The sequence below is a fragment of the Callorhinchus milii genome, unplaced genomic scaffold, assembly GCF_018977255.1.
Source record: "Callorhinchus milii isolate IMCB2004 unplaced genomic scaffold, IMCB_Cmil_1.0 Scaffold20, whole genome shotgun sequence".
Classification (NCBI taxonomy): Eukaryota; Metazoa; Chordata; class Chondrichthyes; order Chimaeriformes; family Callorhinchidae; genus Callorhinchus; species Callorhinchus milii.
The window spans coordinates 4,233,810-4,252,947 of record NW_024704761.1 but is presented as its reverse complement, the minus strand read 5'-3'; the positions used below and the strand labels follow the sequence as shown (position 1 = coordinate 4,252,947).

Below are 19,138 nucleotides of genomic sequence, written 5' to 3'. Positions count from 1 at the left end.
GTTAGAGGACAATTTGCCCTGTTCGCCTCCAGTGCCTTAGCCCAGAGTGACAGGGAAATGAGATTAGACCTTGTGGAAAAAAATAAATGCCTGAATTTTTAATGATTAATGTTAATGGTAACATCCAGCACAAAGCTCTCTCCCCTTTGCCTCAAGTCCTCAGGATGTGAAAGACGCTATATAAATGTAAATTTGTATTTGTACAGTAAGTCATAAACTAACAGGCAGAGCAGTGAGTGAGTGTACTACAAAGCAGGGTCGGAGTGTAGAGATTCTGGTGACACACAAGCGTGAGAATGAACCTGTAGTGTCATCAGAATCCCAAGGTTATTTTCTGCCTGTCCGGAAACTTATTGCCCGCATTACCCCAGATCTGTTCCATTTATGCTTGTAAACTCTCATTTCGGGTTCAGCGAATTCTGCTTAACGGTTTGTTTTGGTGGCTTTCGGTCTCTGCCGTCATATCTTGCAGCACTTGCAGATTGCCTTATTTTCCGTCTGCCCTTCGCTTTCCTCCCCGCTGTTAGCGCCAGAGTGCAGTTTTGCGCCTGCGCGTTGTTGAGTTTGCTGAGAGAAGTGCCTTGTCAGAGGATTGTGTGGATCGACACACTTAATTTGTACCTTCTATGTGACCAAGAGAGCAGATGAGATTGCATTATTGCTGTAAGATGGTGAATATTATTCGTAAAGGCTCTGTGTTTTTTGTTTGAGGCAGGTGATGCTGAAGTGCACTGAAGGGGGTCAATAAAGTGTTTGCATTTGATTGTCAAAATGTCTTCGATCCCATCACAACGATTTGCTCTCAAAAAAAAACTAGCGGTTACTCAATTCACGACTGTCTGTGGGTCACTGCCGTGCGCAATTGGCTGTTTTTTTTTCTCTCTCTCAGGGAATGTTGGCCAGACCAGCGGGGAGAAACTCCCTTTTCTTTTCAAATAGTGTCCCTGGATCTTTCACGTCCACCTGAACAGGCAAGGATGTCTTAAGGATAGTGGGTAATGTGGGGCTTGAGCCCACAACTTTTTGAGTTGAGGTTGCTCCTAGCTGAGCCAGGGTTAACACCGGGTTAAATGATGATGGCAGACAGATAATGCATATCAAATCCTGAAGGGTTTTGGACGATTCTGTGGATTTTTATTTTGTGTGTGTCCTTTTTTCTCGCTGGAGTGTTTTTTTGCGAGTTGGCACTTGAAACGCTGCCTTTCCTGACATGTGATAAGCCACAGAGCAGAATGAGATCAAAGAAGAATAAAATGTGCAAAATTAAGAGCCTCGAGCTGGGTTTTAACAGTCAGCTGATAGCAAGAGGTCTCCAAATAATAATAATAATAATAATAATAATCCTTGCATTTGATATAGTGCCTATCATGTCATTGAGGCAACTTAAAGTGCTTCACAGGATATGTTGTAAAGTCGATTGACTGTGTGTTTTGTGGGTGAAAGTAGGGTTTGAAAAGGGGAAATGCATATTCTACTGAGCTATTACCTGTGCGTTTAGTTATCTCTTGGTTCTTCGAGATACTACCCTACATGAAGGGTACTGTATAGATAGATTGAAATTGTTGTTGTTGTGAACGGTTGGGGTGGTTGGGGGGGGGGTTTGGTGGCGGAATGTAAGGACATTCGTCATGTCGGAGCGAAATCTGCAGGTGGCACATGAGATGGGTGAATTCTGTGCAAACTTTCTGCTCGTAGACCTCAGTACTTTAAAGTTTAAAGCGACAGCTAAGTGCACAGGAGACTATGCATTTTCCCCCTTTTGAACCCTGCTCTGCCCTGACACAAGCGACCAAATAACAGACTGTAAGTTAGCCACAGTGAGATCAAATGAGCGGAAAGGCCTTCTTCAGCAACCGGCCTCGGCAACCAAATCCCCCAACCCAGTGCCAGATGCAATGAACGCTTCGGGGCGAGAACAGGGCCACACCCTGCGATTTAAAGTTCCCAAACACCTCGCGTCATTGGCATCTCAGTGTTCCTGCCTGCGCTTGAGCACCAGCCAAGAAGGGGCAACCGATGATCTGGACGTTAGGGTGAGACAACGGACACCCCTGGCCTCAGTGTGCCCTGTCCTCTTGGTGACGTGCTGCCTTTCCAATGCCATCGCGTTTCCTCCTGGGGGTGGGGGGTGGGTGTGGGGGGAAGGAAAGACAATGACAGGATATGACAAGTTGGGATAATGAACGTCTCGGGGACTGCGAGGAGCTGCTTAAGATCTGCGATAGGCTGTTGCCACTTGTTGGTCAGTTTGTGGTGGTTTTTTTTTCTCTCTTGTGAATGGCCTTGACCACAGGCCGTTACGCAAGCGGTTGTTCTCAAGCTGTTGGCCGGCTCAGCCCACCGTCAGGTTTGGTTCGGCTGCCGAGTCACCAACCCGTGGGATTGGCCTGTGGTGACAGTTTATCCCGCCGGCTGTGAGGGAGCATTCGTGTCTGGGAGCGGCTTTGTGCAGAGCAGTACGGTGACAAATTGACAATCCCTGGGAAACGCCCTCCTGTTGCATCCCTACTGGCGGGACAATTATTTTTAATTATGTCTTGGATGTTGTGCCTGTGATTAGCCTTCGTTTCAGGGACTCATTTGGTTAAAATCCAGGTTCGGGTGAAGAAGTCCCCCCCCCCCCCACCACCCCCACCACCACCCCTCGACTCGTTTGATGTCACTCTTCCGTAATGTCTGCCCTACGGTCCTCACGTTTCACCCGCAGAATACACACGCAGTTCACTTTACAACACGTTCTGTGAAGCTTTGAGGTGACGAAGTAATAAGACGCTGTATCACATGCCGCAATTATTAGAATTATTATTGTTATTATTATTATGTGCGGAGATTCCTGTGGAGTATAAACAGTGGCATGGATGAGTTGGGCTGTTTCTGTGGCTGTAACTTTCTCCCTATCGCCCCGAGATTGGGAACTTGGGGTGTGAGCTAATTATTGGGGAGACCCAGGAGGTTTACCAGCATGCAGCCCTCCCTGGCCATCTCGATTCGTTGCAGCGTCGCTAGAGGTGCAGAGGACGTGTGGGCTTCTGAAGGCGTTGCTTCCAATTTACAGAAGCATCCCCTTTGAGGACAGCTTCTTGAACCTTCACGTCCGCTGTCAAAGTGCAGATTGGGATCTGAGAGGTGCAAAGGTTCCACTGCAGCGCTCTTCTGTGTGTGCTGTCATTTCCAGACAACCAACCATAAGCGGATACGCAGATAAAAGTATGTTCGGGAGACCAGAAACAGCTCTGAGAAGCTGCATTCAGTAACAGGATGGGGGAGTTGTCTGTAGATTGCGTGCGTGTGTGAGAGAGCGAGAGAGAGAGGAAGGTGGCAGATGTGTCAGCACTTGATAAATGTCTGATTATGAACTTACTTACCTTAGATACTTGAATACCACCTATCCAAGTTTTGGGTTAATTTTTTTGAATTGCTTATGGGTTTAAAAAAGAAGAGACCACAGCTCAAACTTGGAAGGGAGGGACTGTGGTGTGGTTTATTCTCACAGGTGCTATGCCACTACATCCTGTTTTGTACCGTAATAACAGTCCAAGTTCTCTCATATGTTCCGAACTGCTCAGCCTTTCGTTCACGACTCCGTTAAATGTATCGCGTTTCTCTTCTCGCTGCGCTCTCTCCGCAGTCTCACACACCCTTTGTGAACAGAAATGTCTTCTGATCGCACTCAGGACTGCTTTCCCTCTTGCTTTGGATGCGTGCATCAAGAGTACAGAGTCCTCTTCCCCTCCCCCTCTTGTATATTGCTAAATCCCCTTGCTATTTAAACACTTCAATAGTCAGATCATCTTTTCGAACTCTGGGCGTATAATGTGTGTTTGCCCAACGCTGTAAATCCGTTAACTGCAGTCAGGGGTGCTGTGGTACAGCTATAACTGTCACGAGCACATTGAAGGCTAACTTTGACCAGTAATGTTTTCAGGGACACGTTTTGAAGGACGGCTAGATTTCACCCAGTTGGTACTGTAGCTCAGTTGCACGTTATCAGTCATGTGCCTTGTGTGTAATGCATCCAGTTTCTTTCAGGAAAGGCAATTTCCTTCTGCAAATACACAGTCGCATTCTTTTCTGTCTCTGGCCTCAGTTACAAAGGGTTTGTCGGGCTGCAGTGTTTGGAAGAGCCTTCACCGTACCCAAGGATTTGTTGGCATCTTTTATCTGTCTTGCTTCCATTTTACTGCATTGTGGACAGTGTTTGGAAGAATTATTCGGCTTCTATTTAACTAGCGATTTTTTTTTTTTTTTTTGGTTCGTATGTAGATGAAACCTCAAGAGAATGTTGAATATTGATCGTTGATGCTTTTAGCTTCTAGTGTGGCCTCCCAAGGCTGGGCATCTGAAAGGAAATTGGCCAAGATTGCTGCCTCTGATTGCTCTCCAGTGGCTTCTACTGGAAGTCCATAAGGTGATGGGCAGTTTCCACTTGGTGGCGGGTCCAAAGCTTGAGGGCGAAAATGTAAGCTTGCCATCTACACATCTCAAAGGAACTTCTCCATGCAGAGACTGCCGGAAGCTGTAGTCAAGGCAAATGCGTGTCTAAGAGCGAACTTGATGCAAACGTGAGGGAGAAGGGAATGGAGAGATGTAGGTGTGGGGTGGAATCGGGGTGGGGTGGAATAGGGGTGGGGTGGAATAGGGGTGGGGTGGAATAGGGGTGGGGTGGGGTGGAATAGGAGGGGTGGGACCTTGTGCGGAGTATAAACACTGGCACGGATGTGTTGGGCCGAGTGATGTATTTCCGTGCTATATTGTTCAATGTAACATACAGAGGCCGAGGGAGGAATGCGTTGATCTTGCTCTAATGCCGCCATATTTAAATAGCCTGTCAATTCCTCTCACTATCCATGCTCAGAGATTTATTTACCACGGAGCCCAGGAGATGGGGACATGATTCTTCCCTCCCCCACTCTTCCCCAAGTTGGTGATTCTATTTCTGGAGCAGAAAACCCAAGGCCACAAGGCTGTGCGTAAAAGAAGCTTATGGTGAAAGCTGAATTTGTGTCATACCGTGAATAATTTGCACTTATCTTTATCGTTCCACAACAGGTTCCTGCTGTATCCTCTCTGATGCATATGTGGCATTGTCCAATTAGCCAGACTTTCTATGATATGACATTTGCTCCCTAACTTTCTGCTGCTTTTCGCCTCTCCTCCCCCAATCACCCGTTCAACCCAACACCGACGCCAGGTTCGTTCCCCTCACTAAACCCACTGCTTTGGGCCACGGCTTTACTCATCGCCCAGTGCAATCTCTTTGCCGATCAAAACGTCAACGACTTTTGTACAGCGGCACGTTTCGTTCCGTGTCTGGGTTACGTTGCAAGATAATTGTGAAAGTTTGCTGGACACAGCACAATATTTGGGTTCTTCCTTTCTCCACCCTTCCACCCCCACCTCCACTGCACCCAACCCCACTCCTCCTCCGTTTCCATCAGTGGTCAATGTTTCAACTCGTTGCGTTCAGTTTTCAGTGTAAGGAATGGCGCCATTGTGAGCTTTCCACCTGCCAGGCGTGTTCGGGAATGTTAGCAGTGGCAGCTGTGCGTGGCTTAAAAAAAAATGTGTAAAAGGAAAGCGAGCGTGCAATATAACCAGAGACCGACAAACCCATTTTAGCATTTGTCAGGGCAAACGGAATGTTTGTCATTCGGCTGCAAAGACACAGTCACTACACGTCGCAGAACACATCGGACGTCTCCTCGAGTGATGTGAAATGCGCGGTATCAAAGCGTAACAATTTTAAAAAATGAAGGTTGCATAAAAGGGAGTTTGGAGAAAGACTGCAAGAGGGAAAAAGACATTCTAAGATTCCGTGGAAAACGTATCAAGTGTTTTTGCAGTGTTCGAGATCACAGACATTCATCTGTTGTGCAGTTGTGCCTCGTGTTTCCCCGCTATTTGGCTTCCAGTCCAACTGCGGAGGCAACTGGTTTGATGCGGGGTGGGGTGGGGTGGGGGAGAGAAACTATGCGAGGAAGAAGCATTAGCTGCTGGTGGCGGGTGGGAAGGGGAAGGAGTAGATTCGATGAGGACTAAGACTCACTGTATTGGAGGAAGCTTAGTTGGCAGCAGTTCTTCCGTAAGAGATTGCAGGGCCACACACACACACTGCGCTAGTCTTCAACTCATCAGTGCTCAAGGGCACACACAGTCATGGATTGAGCGACCAAATGATTATTTTTTTAAAGGGATTGTTACCCCCCGGAAAAGCGATCCGCCAATCGACTAATAACCGGTTTCCTAATCACTGCTGGGTAAGCAGAGGCGTGTGGAGTCAGGAAACTGGTCTAAGGTTTCCGCCTGCCCGGGTACCATCGAACCCAGGGACCTCTCGCTTGCGAGGCGAGCCGCTCTAGCCAATTCGCTACAGGGGCTCTGTCCAGTGATGCTCGTTTGAAGACGTCCTCCCCGACGTGTGCGGTGCTGCATTAAAGGCGAGGCTTGCCGTTGCAGTGGAAGCAAACTGTGCTGCAGCAACAGCAACAGCAGGGGAGCAGCGATGGACTGTGTGATGACGAGCGAACCCTGCAAAGTGATTGAGAAGGAACATTTTGTTATCGTGCTGGATTCCTGTTTTGACAGATCGAAAACATGCCTACATGACAGTTAGCTGAAGCTGTTCTGTCCGCAGGGCTGAGTTCGGAGCAGGGTGTTTTTGTTTCGGGCGGGGTGGCGAGGTATTGGGTGGGAGGGGGGGTGGGTGGGAATGAGAGGAGAGAAGGGATGGGTGTGTGAGTGAGAGAGAAGTGTTTCTGCTTCACATTTCAATATTCTCAACGTGTTTTTTTTTTTTAATCGCCGCGAGTGAGTTGAAGTGAATGAATCTCCCCTTCAGTTTATCGTGATGATTTAAAAACAAACGTTGGGTGCCCAGCCAGTGTCTTGAGACCGGCCTCTGGCTTCCCGCTTGTCCCTCGCGCCCTCCGTTCCACTGTCGGTGGCCGCTTTTCGAGTCACTACCCTCCGAAACTCTGGAACTCTCTTCCGCTTTGCCCCCTTCTTCCACATCGTGAGGTGGCGCCTGTAGATGTTCCAGTTCGACCGTGCTGACGGTCAACTCCCCCATCCCACCTCTTTCCCCCCCCACCCCAGGCTCGGCATCTTGCTCCACTACTGTCAAGCGCTCTGAGGCGCTACCCTGCAGGGGCGCTATATAAATGGTTGTCGAGACGTCCTCCCGACACGAAAGCCGTTGCGCAAATCTGAATCTTTGTCAGTCGCTATTTCCCCGGCACCGTTTACATGCGCGGGAAAGGCCACTGAACTTTGAAGCTTTTTGTGGGGGTGTATATACAGCCACTTGTTGTGAAAGTAGAAGTCTGGGTTCGGAACCAGGGAAGTGAGTAGGGGATTTTCAGCGGCCTGTGGTGATGAGACGTGACAAAATAATGCTGATTGTTCATCAGCTGACAGGACAGGACTTCATCCAAAAGCATTCACAAACCCTACGAACCCGCCTTCAACCCAGAAAAGGCAGCAAAAGTCAAGTGAATGACTGTCTCCGCTCGGTAAACTGTTTTGACGCCTACTGTAATTGCAAAGAAGAAAAAAAAGCCGTCAATCAAACTGTAACCGTCGTGGTCTCGTCTTCCGTTTGAAGGCTCGAAACCGGTACCCTATCTCATCCGAGTTGATGGCATCCCCGACAATAATCCCTCCGAAACAAAAATGCATTCACTCAATCCGCGACTGTTTGTGGGACACTTTTGCAGTGTATCTTGTAGAGCGTTTGAGACGTCTCAACCACTTGATAAGGTGCTGTGTCACATGCAAGGATTATTATTATTATTATTATATAATGTCGGGCTGGGAATGTTTGAGCTCAAACTCCCCTGAAGTGGGAGGCGGGGGAGAGAGGGGGCGGGCGGGGTGTTGAACCCATGGCCTCTGACTCTGAGGCAAGCGTGTTGACCGACCGAGCAAGGCTGACTCTAATTCCGCGTGGAGCGCTTCGGAAAAGTTTGGCTATTCCAAGACCCTCCATTGAATAAAAGGATCATTTATCATCGTGAAGCCTTGACCCTAACCAATTCCCTCCCGTCACAGCTACACCCCCAGCAATACTGACATTGGGAGCTCGGACCTCTATTACTTTTTTGCTCATTACTCGTTGTGAAAGTCCTTCAGAAAGGTGTGTCTTTTAAGGTTATGAATTCCCCCATTTTTCCATTCCTTTCCATTCGCCCAAGTCTCCCTGAGCCAAATCCCACCTGAGTCAATCTATCCACCTCGCCCTCCCTTATCTATCTTTAAACCCCACCTGAAAACCTTACCTCTTTGTCCGCACCTTTGCTCTCTCTCCCCATCCCCCTCTCCCTTCTCGCTGGCTCGGCACCCAACCCCGCCACTGTGAGGCGCTCTGAGCCGCTATTTCTACGCGAAGGGCGTTGCATAAATGCAAGTTGTTGTTGGTGCTTGCTGCCAAACGTTGACCGTTGTTGCTCTGAGCAAGGGGAAGCTCTGAATTTGCATTCTTTAGAGCACTTATCCTACATCACAGCTCCTGAACCCTGGCAGGTTATAATTAAAGCGTTGCTTTCCAACCTCCTGCCGCCTCACGTTTCTCAATGCTCAGGTATAGTCCTTTCTAAGTCAAACCCAACCTGTGGCAAATTTGTGGTGTTGCGGCAGACCATTAATAACATAATAATCCTCGCGTTTCATAATTCCCTCTGATGTCTCGTGGTTAGTAACTGCTGTTGAGTGTGGTTGGTGACTGGACAAGCGCAACAGCCGAGCCATGCACACAGAAGGTTGTCGCAAATAGTCGAAGCGAGCACCCAGTTTATCTACCAGGATTATTGGCCGGGTCGTCAGGAGAAACTCCCTTTGTCCTTTCGAATAGCGCCGGTGGGGTGCGGGGAATCTTTAAACATCCACCTGAACAAGCAGACAGGAGCTCGGCTTAGCGTGGGAGTAAGTAACCTCTTCCAGGGCTGTGTTGAGTGTGGTACAATAGCTGTTAATGGGAGCGACGTACAGTTGGTGGGCGTTGCTGTCTGCAGCCACCTAGAATGTTGATGGTCTCTTTCTAATTAAAGCCGACGCGGCAAACATTGGGTCGGGTTGGATTCCGTGATCTCATTCCTTGAGAATTACTCACGATTGCGCCTGTCAACACTGGTGGCCAGGGTCTTGTAGGCAGTGGCAAGAGCCAGCGCTGAGGGCCCGAATCAGTTCCTCTGCAATGGGCGCTTACAAGCCCTGAGCTGAGCTGGTGCTTGTTGGCAGGTGCTGTGTAAATGCAAGTTGTTGTAGTTGTGCACCTGGAGCTCTCCAGACATGCTTGACTGATGGGGTGCCAGGGAGAGAGGGGAGGTGACCATGGACACCATCAAAGAGGAAGGTCTACTCTGTGCCTCTCACTTTGTTTCAACCCATCTCTTTCCATCCCCTCCCACCCCCCACCCCCTCCTCGAGTTGGTTACAGTTGGGACAGTCACTACACCAGACAGCAGTTTTCTGCCAAGTGTTTTTGGTGCTGCAGGCAGGTGCTTGCTCTGGAGAATTTCAGGAATTATTGCGAGCCTGATCCGTAGCCGTCGGGGATCGTGAGCAGAAACGATGCAGGAAATCTCTCCGCTGATCTCTGCCAGCGAACAACAAAAACCAAACCCCCAAAATATTGTTTCAAACAACTTTCTACAAAATATGTTTATCGTATCACCTGAAGCATTTAATTCTCTTTGCATAGATCATTAAAATGACACCGTGCGCGCCCAGATTCGCTTTGAGATTGGCAGGGTTCCCACGACTACTTTCAGTTCACCTCTACTAATCCTTGGGGCTTAGTCTTTGCCTCCCCTTGTACCTGTTGACACACGCAGTGCCAAGTGTATCGTGATCTGAGTTCCTTGCCAATTTATGTTGTAACTTGCCTCTTCATCAGCCCGCTTCACCCGCTGCAGAGAGGGGTGGCGGGAAGGGAATGTGTGGGCGGGTTAGAGTACTGTCTCGTCAATAAGAGCTCCTGGGTCTGATTCCCGGGGGGGTTTAGGCAACGTTAGGCAAGTTTCCTCACTCCACACTGTTCACCTAGCAGTAAGTAAGAACCCGGTTGTTAGTTGATTGGTGGATCGCATTTCGGGGGTATTAATCGATTTTTAAAAAACAATAAATGCTTTAAGTAACAATTTGGCCATTCAATCCACGACTGTTTGTGGGACACTGCTGTATGCAATTGGCTGCCACGTTTCGCCCAGAAAAATATACAGTCAATTCACTTTACAGTATATTCCGGGAAGCGTATTGTGACGTCTCAAACACGTGATAAGGTGCTACAAAGCACAAAATACTGCAGATGCTGGCAATCTCAAAGCAAAACCAGAAGTGGCTGGGAACACTCAGCGGGTCAGGCACTATCACTTTCCTTTCTCCATAGCCGCTGCCCGATAAGGTGCTGTATCAGCTCCTGTTAACCCTGCAAGCCAAAGCCCTGATGGGTAGGGTGGTCCTCGTTGGGACAAGCAGCTGCTAAAACTAGCTGCTATCCCAGTGCCTTGGGACGTCCTCTCGACGTGAAAGGCGCTATACAAATGTAATTTTGTATTGTATATTAAATGCAAGGATTATCATTATTACAATTAGTACAGACCAGTTGGGCCGAATGGCCTATTTCCATGCGGTAGCTGTTGTGTGGCAATGAATCAGCCTTTGACCCCGAGACGATAAGTGCCTTTGTTGAATGGATGTGCCTGGCCTGATTCGACATGTGTTTCAATTATGGATTCGGCTGCCAGAGAAATAATGAGAATGAAAAGCTTCGCTGCAAAGTGCTTTCAATTTCCCAGTTATTTTTCCAATCCTGTCATTTTGTCTAACAATAGATCAGCAAAATACAGCGTGTATTTCTGTGTCATAGCAACAGGTTTCAATGCCGGAGTCCGCAGAGGGCTTAGCAACAGCGTTTTCAGCCTTGAAGCCGTGAAATCTCTTCGCGGACGTACATCTCATAGGGAAAAAAAAGAGAAGACAGAAAACAGGGGCATCTGTTGCTTTTGGAACCAACTCAATAATGTTCAGTTCTTCTCGGCATTCTGATTTTGCTCCTGCCCACAATCACGCAGTCTCTCCACCACCCTCGCCCCAGTAACTTTTAAACCTTGCAGTTGTAATCTTAGGATGGTGATGTAAAGGGAAAGGAACGAAGATAAATTGTTCCAATTATAGTCCGCTTCCAAGTGCAGTCGAGCCGAGATTAATTGAGTCAGATGAGAAAAACTATGTCGTTTTGTTTGGTCAGACAAGTGTCTTGACACCTGCGGAAACCCATCACCATGCCTTTAAGAGTATCCAACCCAAACTGAGCATTCCATGAATCCCACCCACACAAGGAAATTCCAGAGAGAGGTTGTGGAATGGAATGCCTTTCCCTTGGAGAGATACATTCCGCTTACCTAATTCCAGAAAATATTAGGCGCAGGTTGGCAAGAACCAAGGCTTGGGGACCACAGAGTGTGTGTTAGGGTAACTGCTGGAGTCTAACCAGCTACAACTGCGTAACTTGCCATTGATATTGCTGTCTGCCAAGCTTTCGCGCTGGTTGTCCTGCTAGGACCACCCTACACAAAAGGGCTTTTGCTGGCAAGGTTAACAGGTGTTGAGTGGGATGATTCCCTGCCCCCAGTGACTAGCCTTTCCATGTCTTGCCGATGAGCCAGCCTGGGCTGTACTGTCATCAGCAGTGCTCTGGATTACCCTTCAGATGTACCTTTCGAGTTCAAGTTCCTCGTCCTCACCTTTAAGGCCATCCATGGCCTTGCCCCCTCCTACCCCTCTGACCTGCTGACTCCCTACCAACCTGCCCGCTCCCTCCGTTCATCGGGCTCCAGGCTGCTCCATGTCTCCCGCCCGACCTGCCCTCCCCATCGGTGGCCGGGCTTTCAGCCTCTCTGCCCCACACTCTGGAACTCCATCCCACGGTCCCTTCGCCTCGCTTGCTCCCTCGCCTCCTTCAAGGCCGGTCTCAAGACCCTTCTCTTCGACCGTGCCTTTGGTCTCCCTCCCACCTCTCTGCCTTCCCTCACCTCTACACCACCCCTCTCCCATGCTCGGGCCCCGACCCCTGACTGTGCAGCGCTTTGGGACGTCCTTCCGACGTGAAAGGCGCTCTGTAAATGTCATTTTGCTGTTGTTGTTGTACTTCCCTTTTAAGCTTTCAAAGCAAGACTCGTTTATGTTGAAGCCCGGAATCTTAAAAATCTTGGATTCCAAGAAATAAAAGAGGTACAGAAACCCATTACTTTGTTGTTTTAAAGATGGTTATACTTCCTTCCCCCCCACCCCCCCCGACCTAGCGCTGCACTTGGGCGTCAGTCTTGACAGTGATCTCAAAGTCAATCCCACCACCCTGCAAAGATGGGGGGCTTCATCACACAGCCCCCATCTTTGGGGGAACCTTCTGACTTGAAGGCAAACGTATCACTGACTGAGTCGGGCTGGAATTTCAGAAGCAAATGTTATATCTTTTGTTAAACCCCCCCCCCACACACACACACACACACACCGCCAACGCTTTTACTATCCTGATCCTATCCATTTCATCACAGAATAATCTTTCTAAAATATGGGGGGGTGGATCGACCTGATACACATTAAGCTGGTCACAGAGTACTCAGACGGTTGGAACCAACATTAAATGGCTTGGATCATGTTAATGGACTCGCTGGCAAGTTTTAAATTTTTTTTATATAATTCCGAGTGATTTTTGTCCGTGGTTTGAACCTCAGTTCATTTTATTTTAGGAGATGGAAGCAGGCATGTCGGAATAACATCTAGAATTGCCTTCTCGGTTCTCTGGAGGTGAAGTTCTATGTTCTCTCACTATATAATAATACAATAAGCGCTTCACAGAATAAACTGTAAAGCGGAATGATTGCATATTTTTGTGGGCAAAATGGACAAATTGTGCACAGCAGTGTCCCACAAACAGTCGCGGATCGAGTGACCGAATTATTATTGTTCTTACTTTTTTGAAGGGATTATTACCTGTGGAAAAGCGATCGGTCAATTGAATAACAACCGAGTTCCTACTTATTGCTGGTAAACAGAGGCGTGTGGAGTAAGGAAACTTGCCCAATGTTTCGCCCTGCCCGGCACTAACTGAAAAGGTACTTTTATTAACCCCCCACACCCTGCACATGGGTTTGCACTTTCTTTTAATCAAAAATGAAACCTCATTCTTCACACCACTGAGAGTGGCACATCCGAACAGAGCGCTCGGTTTTATGTAACTAGTTGCCAGGCAACAGTGAACACTTGATATTTCTGAGGTTTAACAGGTGAACATTGCATCCTTGATTTTTTGTTAGAAAAGAAAAGATAAGGGGTGGGAAAAAAAAATAACCTTGAAATAAAATTGGAAAAGAGCGAGCAAGGGGGGAGGGCGAGGGAGGAAGTGGGGCGGGTTGGGGGGGGGAGGGATTTGGGAATAAGGGAGAGAGGGACAGCAAACCAGTTCTAAACGATTCAACTTTATTGGCTTAATTCGATCTTAGACTGACTGTTCTTCCTCTGCCTGCTCCTGATTGGCGGAGAGAGGAGCGTGAGGCAGGTTGTCAGACGGTGACGTTTTAATTCTTGGCAATTTGGAAATGTTTTAAGCCTTTCCGTGAGGGTACGTGGTCAGTTGCAAGCTGGTTGCTGGCAGCCAAAAGCTGTCATCACCTCTCCTTCCTATATATAGCAGTTCCCCATTCGATGGTGCAACTTCCAAGACTCCCTCTGACCACTGGTTGGATTAAATGCTGCTTCAGCGAAGGCGAGAACAACCGTTCGAAACGGATGCATTTAGCCGGTCCCTGGGTTTAACTGAAAGCACTTGATCGATCGTGGTGATGGGGACTGTCAGCGAGCTTTGTGCGTCCAGCTTTCAGGCTTTCCTGTGCCCAAGTCCGAATGCGAACGCAGGTAGGTTTCTCTGCTCTGGTGGTCGTTTGTGTACAGAATCCGAGACTGAGAGGTAGCTTTCACTGTAAGGTGTAAGCAATTTTCATCACAATATTGAAATACAAGTTGTCATGACGAAAAGCTATTGCTGAGTTACGCGATGCCCCATATCTGCTTTTGCACAGCATTTCAGCCCGACCCAGCTTGGTGTTTAGCGAGGGTTAATTAAGCCCATTGCCTGTTGTGGTAGCATCATACCGTGTCTATGTAATGACTCGAAGGAGCTTACTTAGCAACCGTGGAGGGGAAAGACTGGAAATTGATGCGTTCTGTTGCAAACAGCTGTACGAGTCGCGGAAATTGTGTTTGTGAGGAAAGGGGAGAAAGAAACTGCGTGTGTGTAAAAAAAAAACACATCGGTTGCGTTTGCTCCTGAAATTCTTCCACATTTGATGCACAAAAATCACACTCTGCCTTTCTGACGACTTGATTTTAATTTACTTGCACTGTACGCAATGTTTGGGTTTCCTCCTCTCATTTCGCAGTAGCCAGAGGTTTCTAGGTTAGAAACATCTGGAATCTTTTGGGAGATGAGCGCATATTTGGAATTAATTGCTGGTGAGGATTCGTTGTTAAGTGCTGAAGTGTAGGGAATTGCGATCCTTTGGAAGTGCAGTAAGTAGGAACCCGGTTGTTAGTCGATTGGCAGACCACTTTCTGTGGGTAATAATCCCTCCAAAAAATAATAATAATTTTGGTCACTCAACCCCAGGACTGTTTGTGGGACACTGCTGTGCGCAATTGGCTGCCGCACTTCGGCCACAAAGAGTTGAGACCTGTCCTGTGCTCATTGTTTGTTTCTGAAGAAATTTGCATCGTCCCAAATAGAAAGTAAATTGCACATTTGCGGATTTCCCTAAATTCGGGAGCTTATCTGATTTCTGCTGGGAATTGAAGACGGTTTTGCAAATGCTTAATTGATTCCCATTACATTGACAAATAGGGCACCATATGGCAGGAGAGGAAACAGTTGGGACGCAGTCGATAACCCTTCGGAGGTTGTTGGGTCGAGTTTTTTAGAGAATCTGCCAAAGGGATTTTCAATGTCTCGAGAAAGCTTTGGGGGCTATGGCCGTTTGTGGCAAAGGCATCTTCACTCGCGGCAATAATAATTAATATTAATAATAATCCTTGCATTTGATATAGCGCTTATCACGGCGTCAAGACGTCTCAAAGTGCTTCACAGAATATACTGTAAAGTAGCTTGACTGTGTATTTTGTGTCCGAAACTCGGCAGCCAATTGCGCACAGCGGCGTCCCGCAAACAGTTGTGGATTGAGGGACCGAAAATTATTTTTTTTTTGACCGGGAATCTCATTTCCAATGCTGGCTACTTTCTGTTGTTGTAATCAGAGACGAGAAACTCAAGCAGTGTCGCAACTGAGCGCGATAATCATCAGATCGATTCAGAAACGCCAATCGGTAAACTAGCTCCAGTGAACTATAGAACCGAGGAAACACTGTTCCTCTTTATGTTAAGTAACGTACGTTGTCCTATGTCTCAATGACAGACAGATCAAAATATCCTCAATATCCTGGCACAGCCTCCACTGCTAATCTTTCTACTGCTTCACGTTTATTACTGTTCAGAAAATGTAGATAAAAGAGGTCTTTAATAAATGTAAGGGTTGAAGCAATTTTTAAAAAAAAAAACAAATTGATTTGTGATTGATTTTAGACTCGAGGGAATCCTAATTGTTTCAGGTGTTAACGCCTACCGACAGCACAAAAACAACAGTGTATATAAAATGCACAGGTGTGAATAATGGTTAGAGTCATTCATGTCAATGCTCTGTACTGGAATACACGGCAGAGAAGGTTTGATTGCAAGAGTTTGATTCACATTTTCCCGGAAAAGATTTGCAGATACCCGGCCTTGTTTAGTTCCTGGAATCCTGTAAGATGGATGTGCAAGACGCCTTGATTAGACCTTGTGGCTCCACTTGTGAAATCAAATGTTCCTTGAGTGCAAGGACTAACTAGGATATTGAACCCCCGCTCTGCAGGCTGTGTACAAAAAACAGTCACTGGCACTGGACAGTAAAATCCAGCGAAGCACTTGGAGAAAGACTCAATGTGGTGGGACCTTCAATGGGTGGCGTTGCCTGCACCCCCCCGCCCCCCCCAAAAAAAACCACCCCCCAGAAGGTTTTGAGTTTATTGGCTCCAAAGGGTCTTTCATGTTGCTGCACATCCTGACTTTATTAACTCTTTCTCCCCACCTGTGCGTTCACAACTGCGGAGCCAGTTTGGGGCTGGGAGTGGTGCGGTGTTGGGCGTTGGGGGGAATAGAATCAAGGAAGGAAAAGCGTCCATGATCCAGTCTGCTGTACACTGGCCTTGTGACTCATCCAACATTGCAGTCATGCCAAAGCCCATTGTTTGCATTTCTGAAGAATAGACTTGATTTTATTTTGTGTGTAAAGCCAATACAGATTGTCTCCCAGGTCACTGACAGCGAGGTGTCAGGTTTATACACACAGCTGTCCACACGGAAAGTTGAGCGCGCTCGCTTCGCCTCGCCAGCGCACGCTCTGGTTTTTACGGAAGCGGGAACGATGGGCGCAAACGTAGTCAGTTCACGCTTGTAGCTGCTGCAACGAATTGGCTTTGATGCCGTGCATTCGTAACGAAGTGGAAAAGCGTCTGAAACCCAGTCGTCCAATAATCCGGCTACATTCGCCTGCAAAACTCGGTCACTACACTGTACGGTAAATCCCACGAAGCGCCTGGAGACGTCCTCCCAACGTAAAGCGTACCGTACCAAATGCGATGACTGTTATTATTATTAATTATTATTATTATTGTGAGTTTCTTCCAGATGCAAAATTTAAACCCTGATCAGACTGAGTGCAGTTTAGAGTCGGCTTAAAGAGAATCACAATCGGTCAGTACATGTCGAGCGCATTTTTTTGTAATTTGGATTTACAGTAAATTTACATAATCCTCTCTTCAGTGATGAGGGTGAATGGATTTTTTGTTTGTTTGTGTTTTGCTTTTCATTCTGTTGCAAATTACCGACAGGATATAAATTGAACGGCTCTTCATTTTGGTGTCTTGTTTTTTTTAAAAAAACCTGAATTGTGGTAAACGAGAATTTCTGTGCCTCCTCTCCCCCCCCCTCCCCCGCACCCCACCCCACCCCGATTCCTTCGAACTTTGCTCCTGTCCTCGCCTCTCTCTGTGCGCTCAGTAGATGGACAGGGGAGAGACGGAAGGCTGCTTCTGCAGGACCACAGTGGTGAACAGGAAAGGCCATCTGTTGGAGCAGATGTTGAATGCATTATTCACCTCCCGTGGTTTAACCCTTTGTGGTCCACGTTTTCTCCTGCCACTTTTGCTCCCGACAAAAATCTGTGGGGGAAAAAAAGCTAAAGCGGCTTCCCGTCGAACACCCAGCGATGGTTTTGCAAAAGCTCCTGATTTGGGGCGCGCAAGATGAATAATAATAATAATAATGATAATGAACCTTGCATTTGATGCACACAGTGCCTGATCGCTTACGTCGCCGAGACATCTCAAAGCACTTCGCAGGATTTTACTGTAAAGTGGTGGGTTTTGTCAAACTTACTCCAGGTGAAGGGCGCTGTATAAATGCAAGTTGTTGTTGTTGTCTTTCTTGACCTGATCCCGAAAAGTTTGGTGTGCCGGGGAAGGTTTGGAAGTGAAAGCGGTCCACCATAGGCGCCTGGCGGAGGACAGAGACACCACTCATACGTATTCCGACGGTTTCCTCCCCAGTTCCCCAATTCCCACCCGTCGCATGGAAAGTATCTGGAGAGTAGCGTGTGTGAGCGTACTGAGTGTGTGTGCGTGTGTGCATATACTCTATGTGTGTGACTGTCCCCCCCCCCCAAAAAAAAACACCCCCCAGAAGGTTTTGTGTTTATTGGCTCCAAAGGGTCTTTCATGTTGCTGAACATCCTGACCTTATTAACTCTTCCCCCCCACCCTGTGTGTTCACAACTGCGAAGCCAGTTTGGGGTTGGGCGTGGGGTGGTGGTGAGGGAAGGGGTGGGGAGTAGAATCAAGGAAGGAGAAGCGTCTGTGATCCAATTTGCTGTACACTGCTCTTGTGACTCACCCAAGTCACAAGTGTATGTGTGTGTATATATTCTGTGTGTGTGTGTGTGTGAGATGACCACAGCAGATGTTCACCTTGTGTTTCTTTACATAATGGTGCCTTACTGTCCGCCGGGTTATCCCGCATCAGCGGTCACTACACTTGACGGCGCTTCCCTGAGAAGCACCTTGAGACCTGTTGCCATTGTTCCGTGTTGAACAAGCCATGTCAATGCAAAGCGTTGATGTTAGTCGCCGGAGGCACCACAACAAATGCTTGTTTATGCTCACTACTGATCTCAGTTACTCGGTTAAGCCCCACTTGTCCGTTTGACCTTCTGTTCCTCCTGGCTCGAGTCCCGGTGTCTGATTGCTGTGCAGTGTTGGCAGAGACCTAGTTGAACGTCTGAAACCTTATGAGGTCTCCAGGAGAGAGACACACAGAGAGAGAGAGAGAAACTCTTAACTGTTAAGAGTGGAACGATTTAAATAATAAACAAGGTTCCCAATTGCATTGGGAAATAATCCCTCAAGAAAAAAGAACAATAATAAATTGGTCACTTCAATCCGCGACTGTTTGTGGGACACTGCTGTGTGCAATTGGTTGCCACATCTTGCCCACAAATATACAGTCAGTTCACTTTCCAGTCTATTCTGTGAAGCGCTCTGAGACGTATCAAATGCAAGGATTATTATTATTATTGTGCGGTTTCAAAAGAAAAAATATTTTTAAAACTCGGAAGCAAACATTAAACGTTTTCTGTTACTGTGTCGACCGACGAGTTGTTAAATTCTGAGGGATCAGGAGCAGAAATTCCACTTCGTTACCCCGGGAATTGCGAGGTTTAGCAGCATTAGGAAAATTAATTGGAGTTGGGTTTGGCTGTCCTGAACTGGGTGAAGATGAGGTTAAAGGTTACATTTGCACTGAACAGGGGATTCAGTGTCAAGGGGGGGAATAAATAAAGGAAAAAGTGCAAGAGTAGTATGAGTTAACTTTGTCTTCCACTCCCTCCACAGGCCTTACCCCACCCAGTCTCTGCAATTTATAGGCATTTGCTCTGAGACATCCCGGCAACGTGATAAGGCGCTGTATCAAATGCAAGGGTTATATTATTACTAATAC

At 47.5% G+C, this 19,138-nt stretch overlaps 1 protein-coding gene across 2 annotated transcripts in view; it reads left to right on the top strand.

Moving 5' to 3' along the window:
* cyth1b (cytohesin 1b) overlaps positions 1–19,138 on the top strand; it is an 85,872-nt gene that overhangs the window by 1,466 nt on the left and 65,268 nt on the right. The window contains exon 1 of one of the 2 annotated variants that reach the window (XM_042342303.1): positions 13,634–13,911. The exons of the other annotated variant lie outside the window; for it this stretch is intronic. Coding sequence (XP_042198237.1) covers positions 13,839–13,911 — 73 coding nt within the window. The 5' untranslated portion in view covers positions 13,634–13,838. Of the gene's footprint in view, positions 1–13,633; positions 13,912–19,138 lie in introns of those variants that run through there. 2 annotated transcript variants of the gene reach the window in all.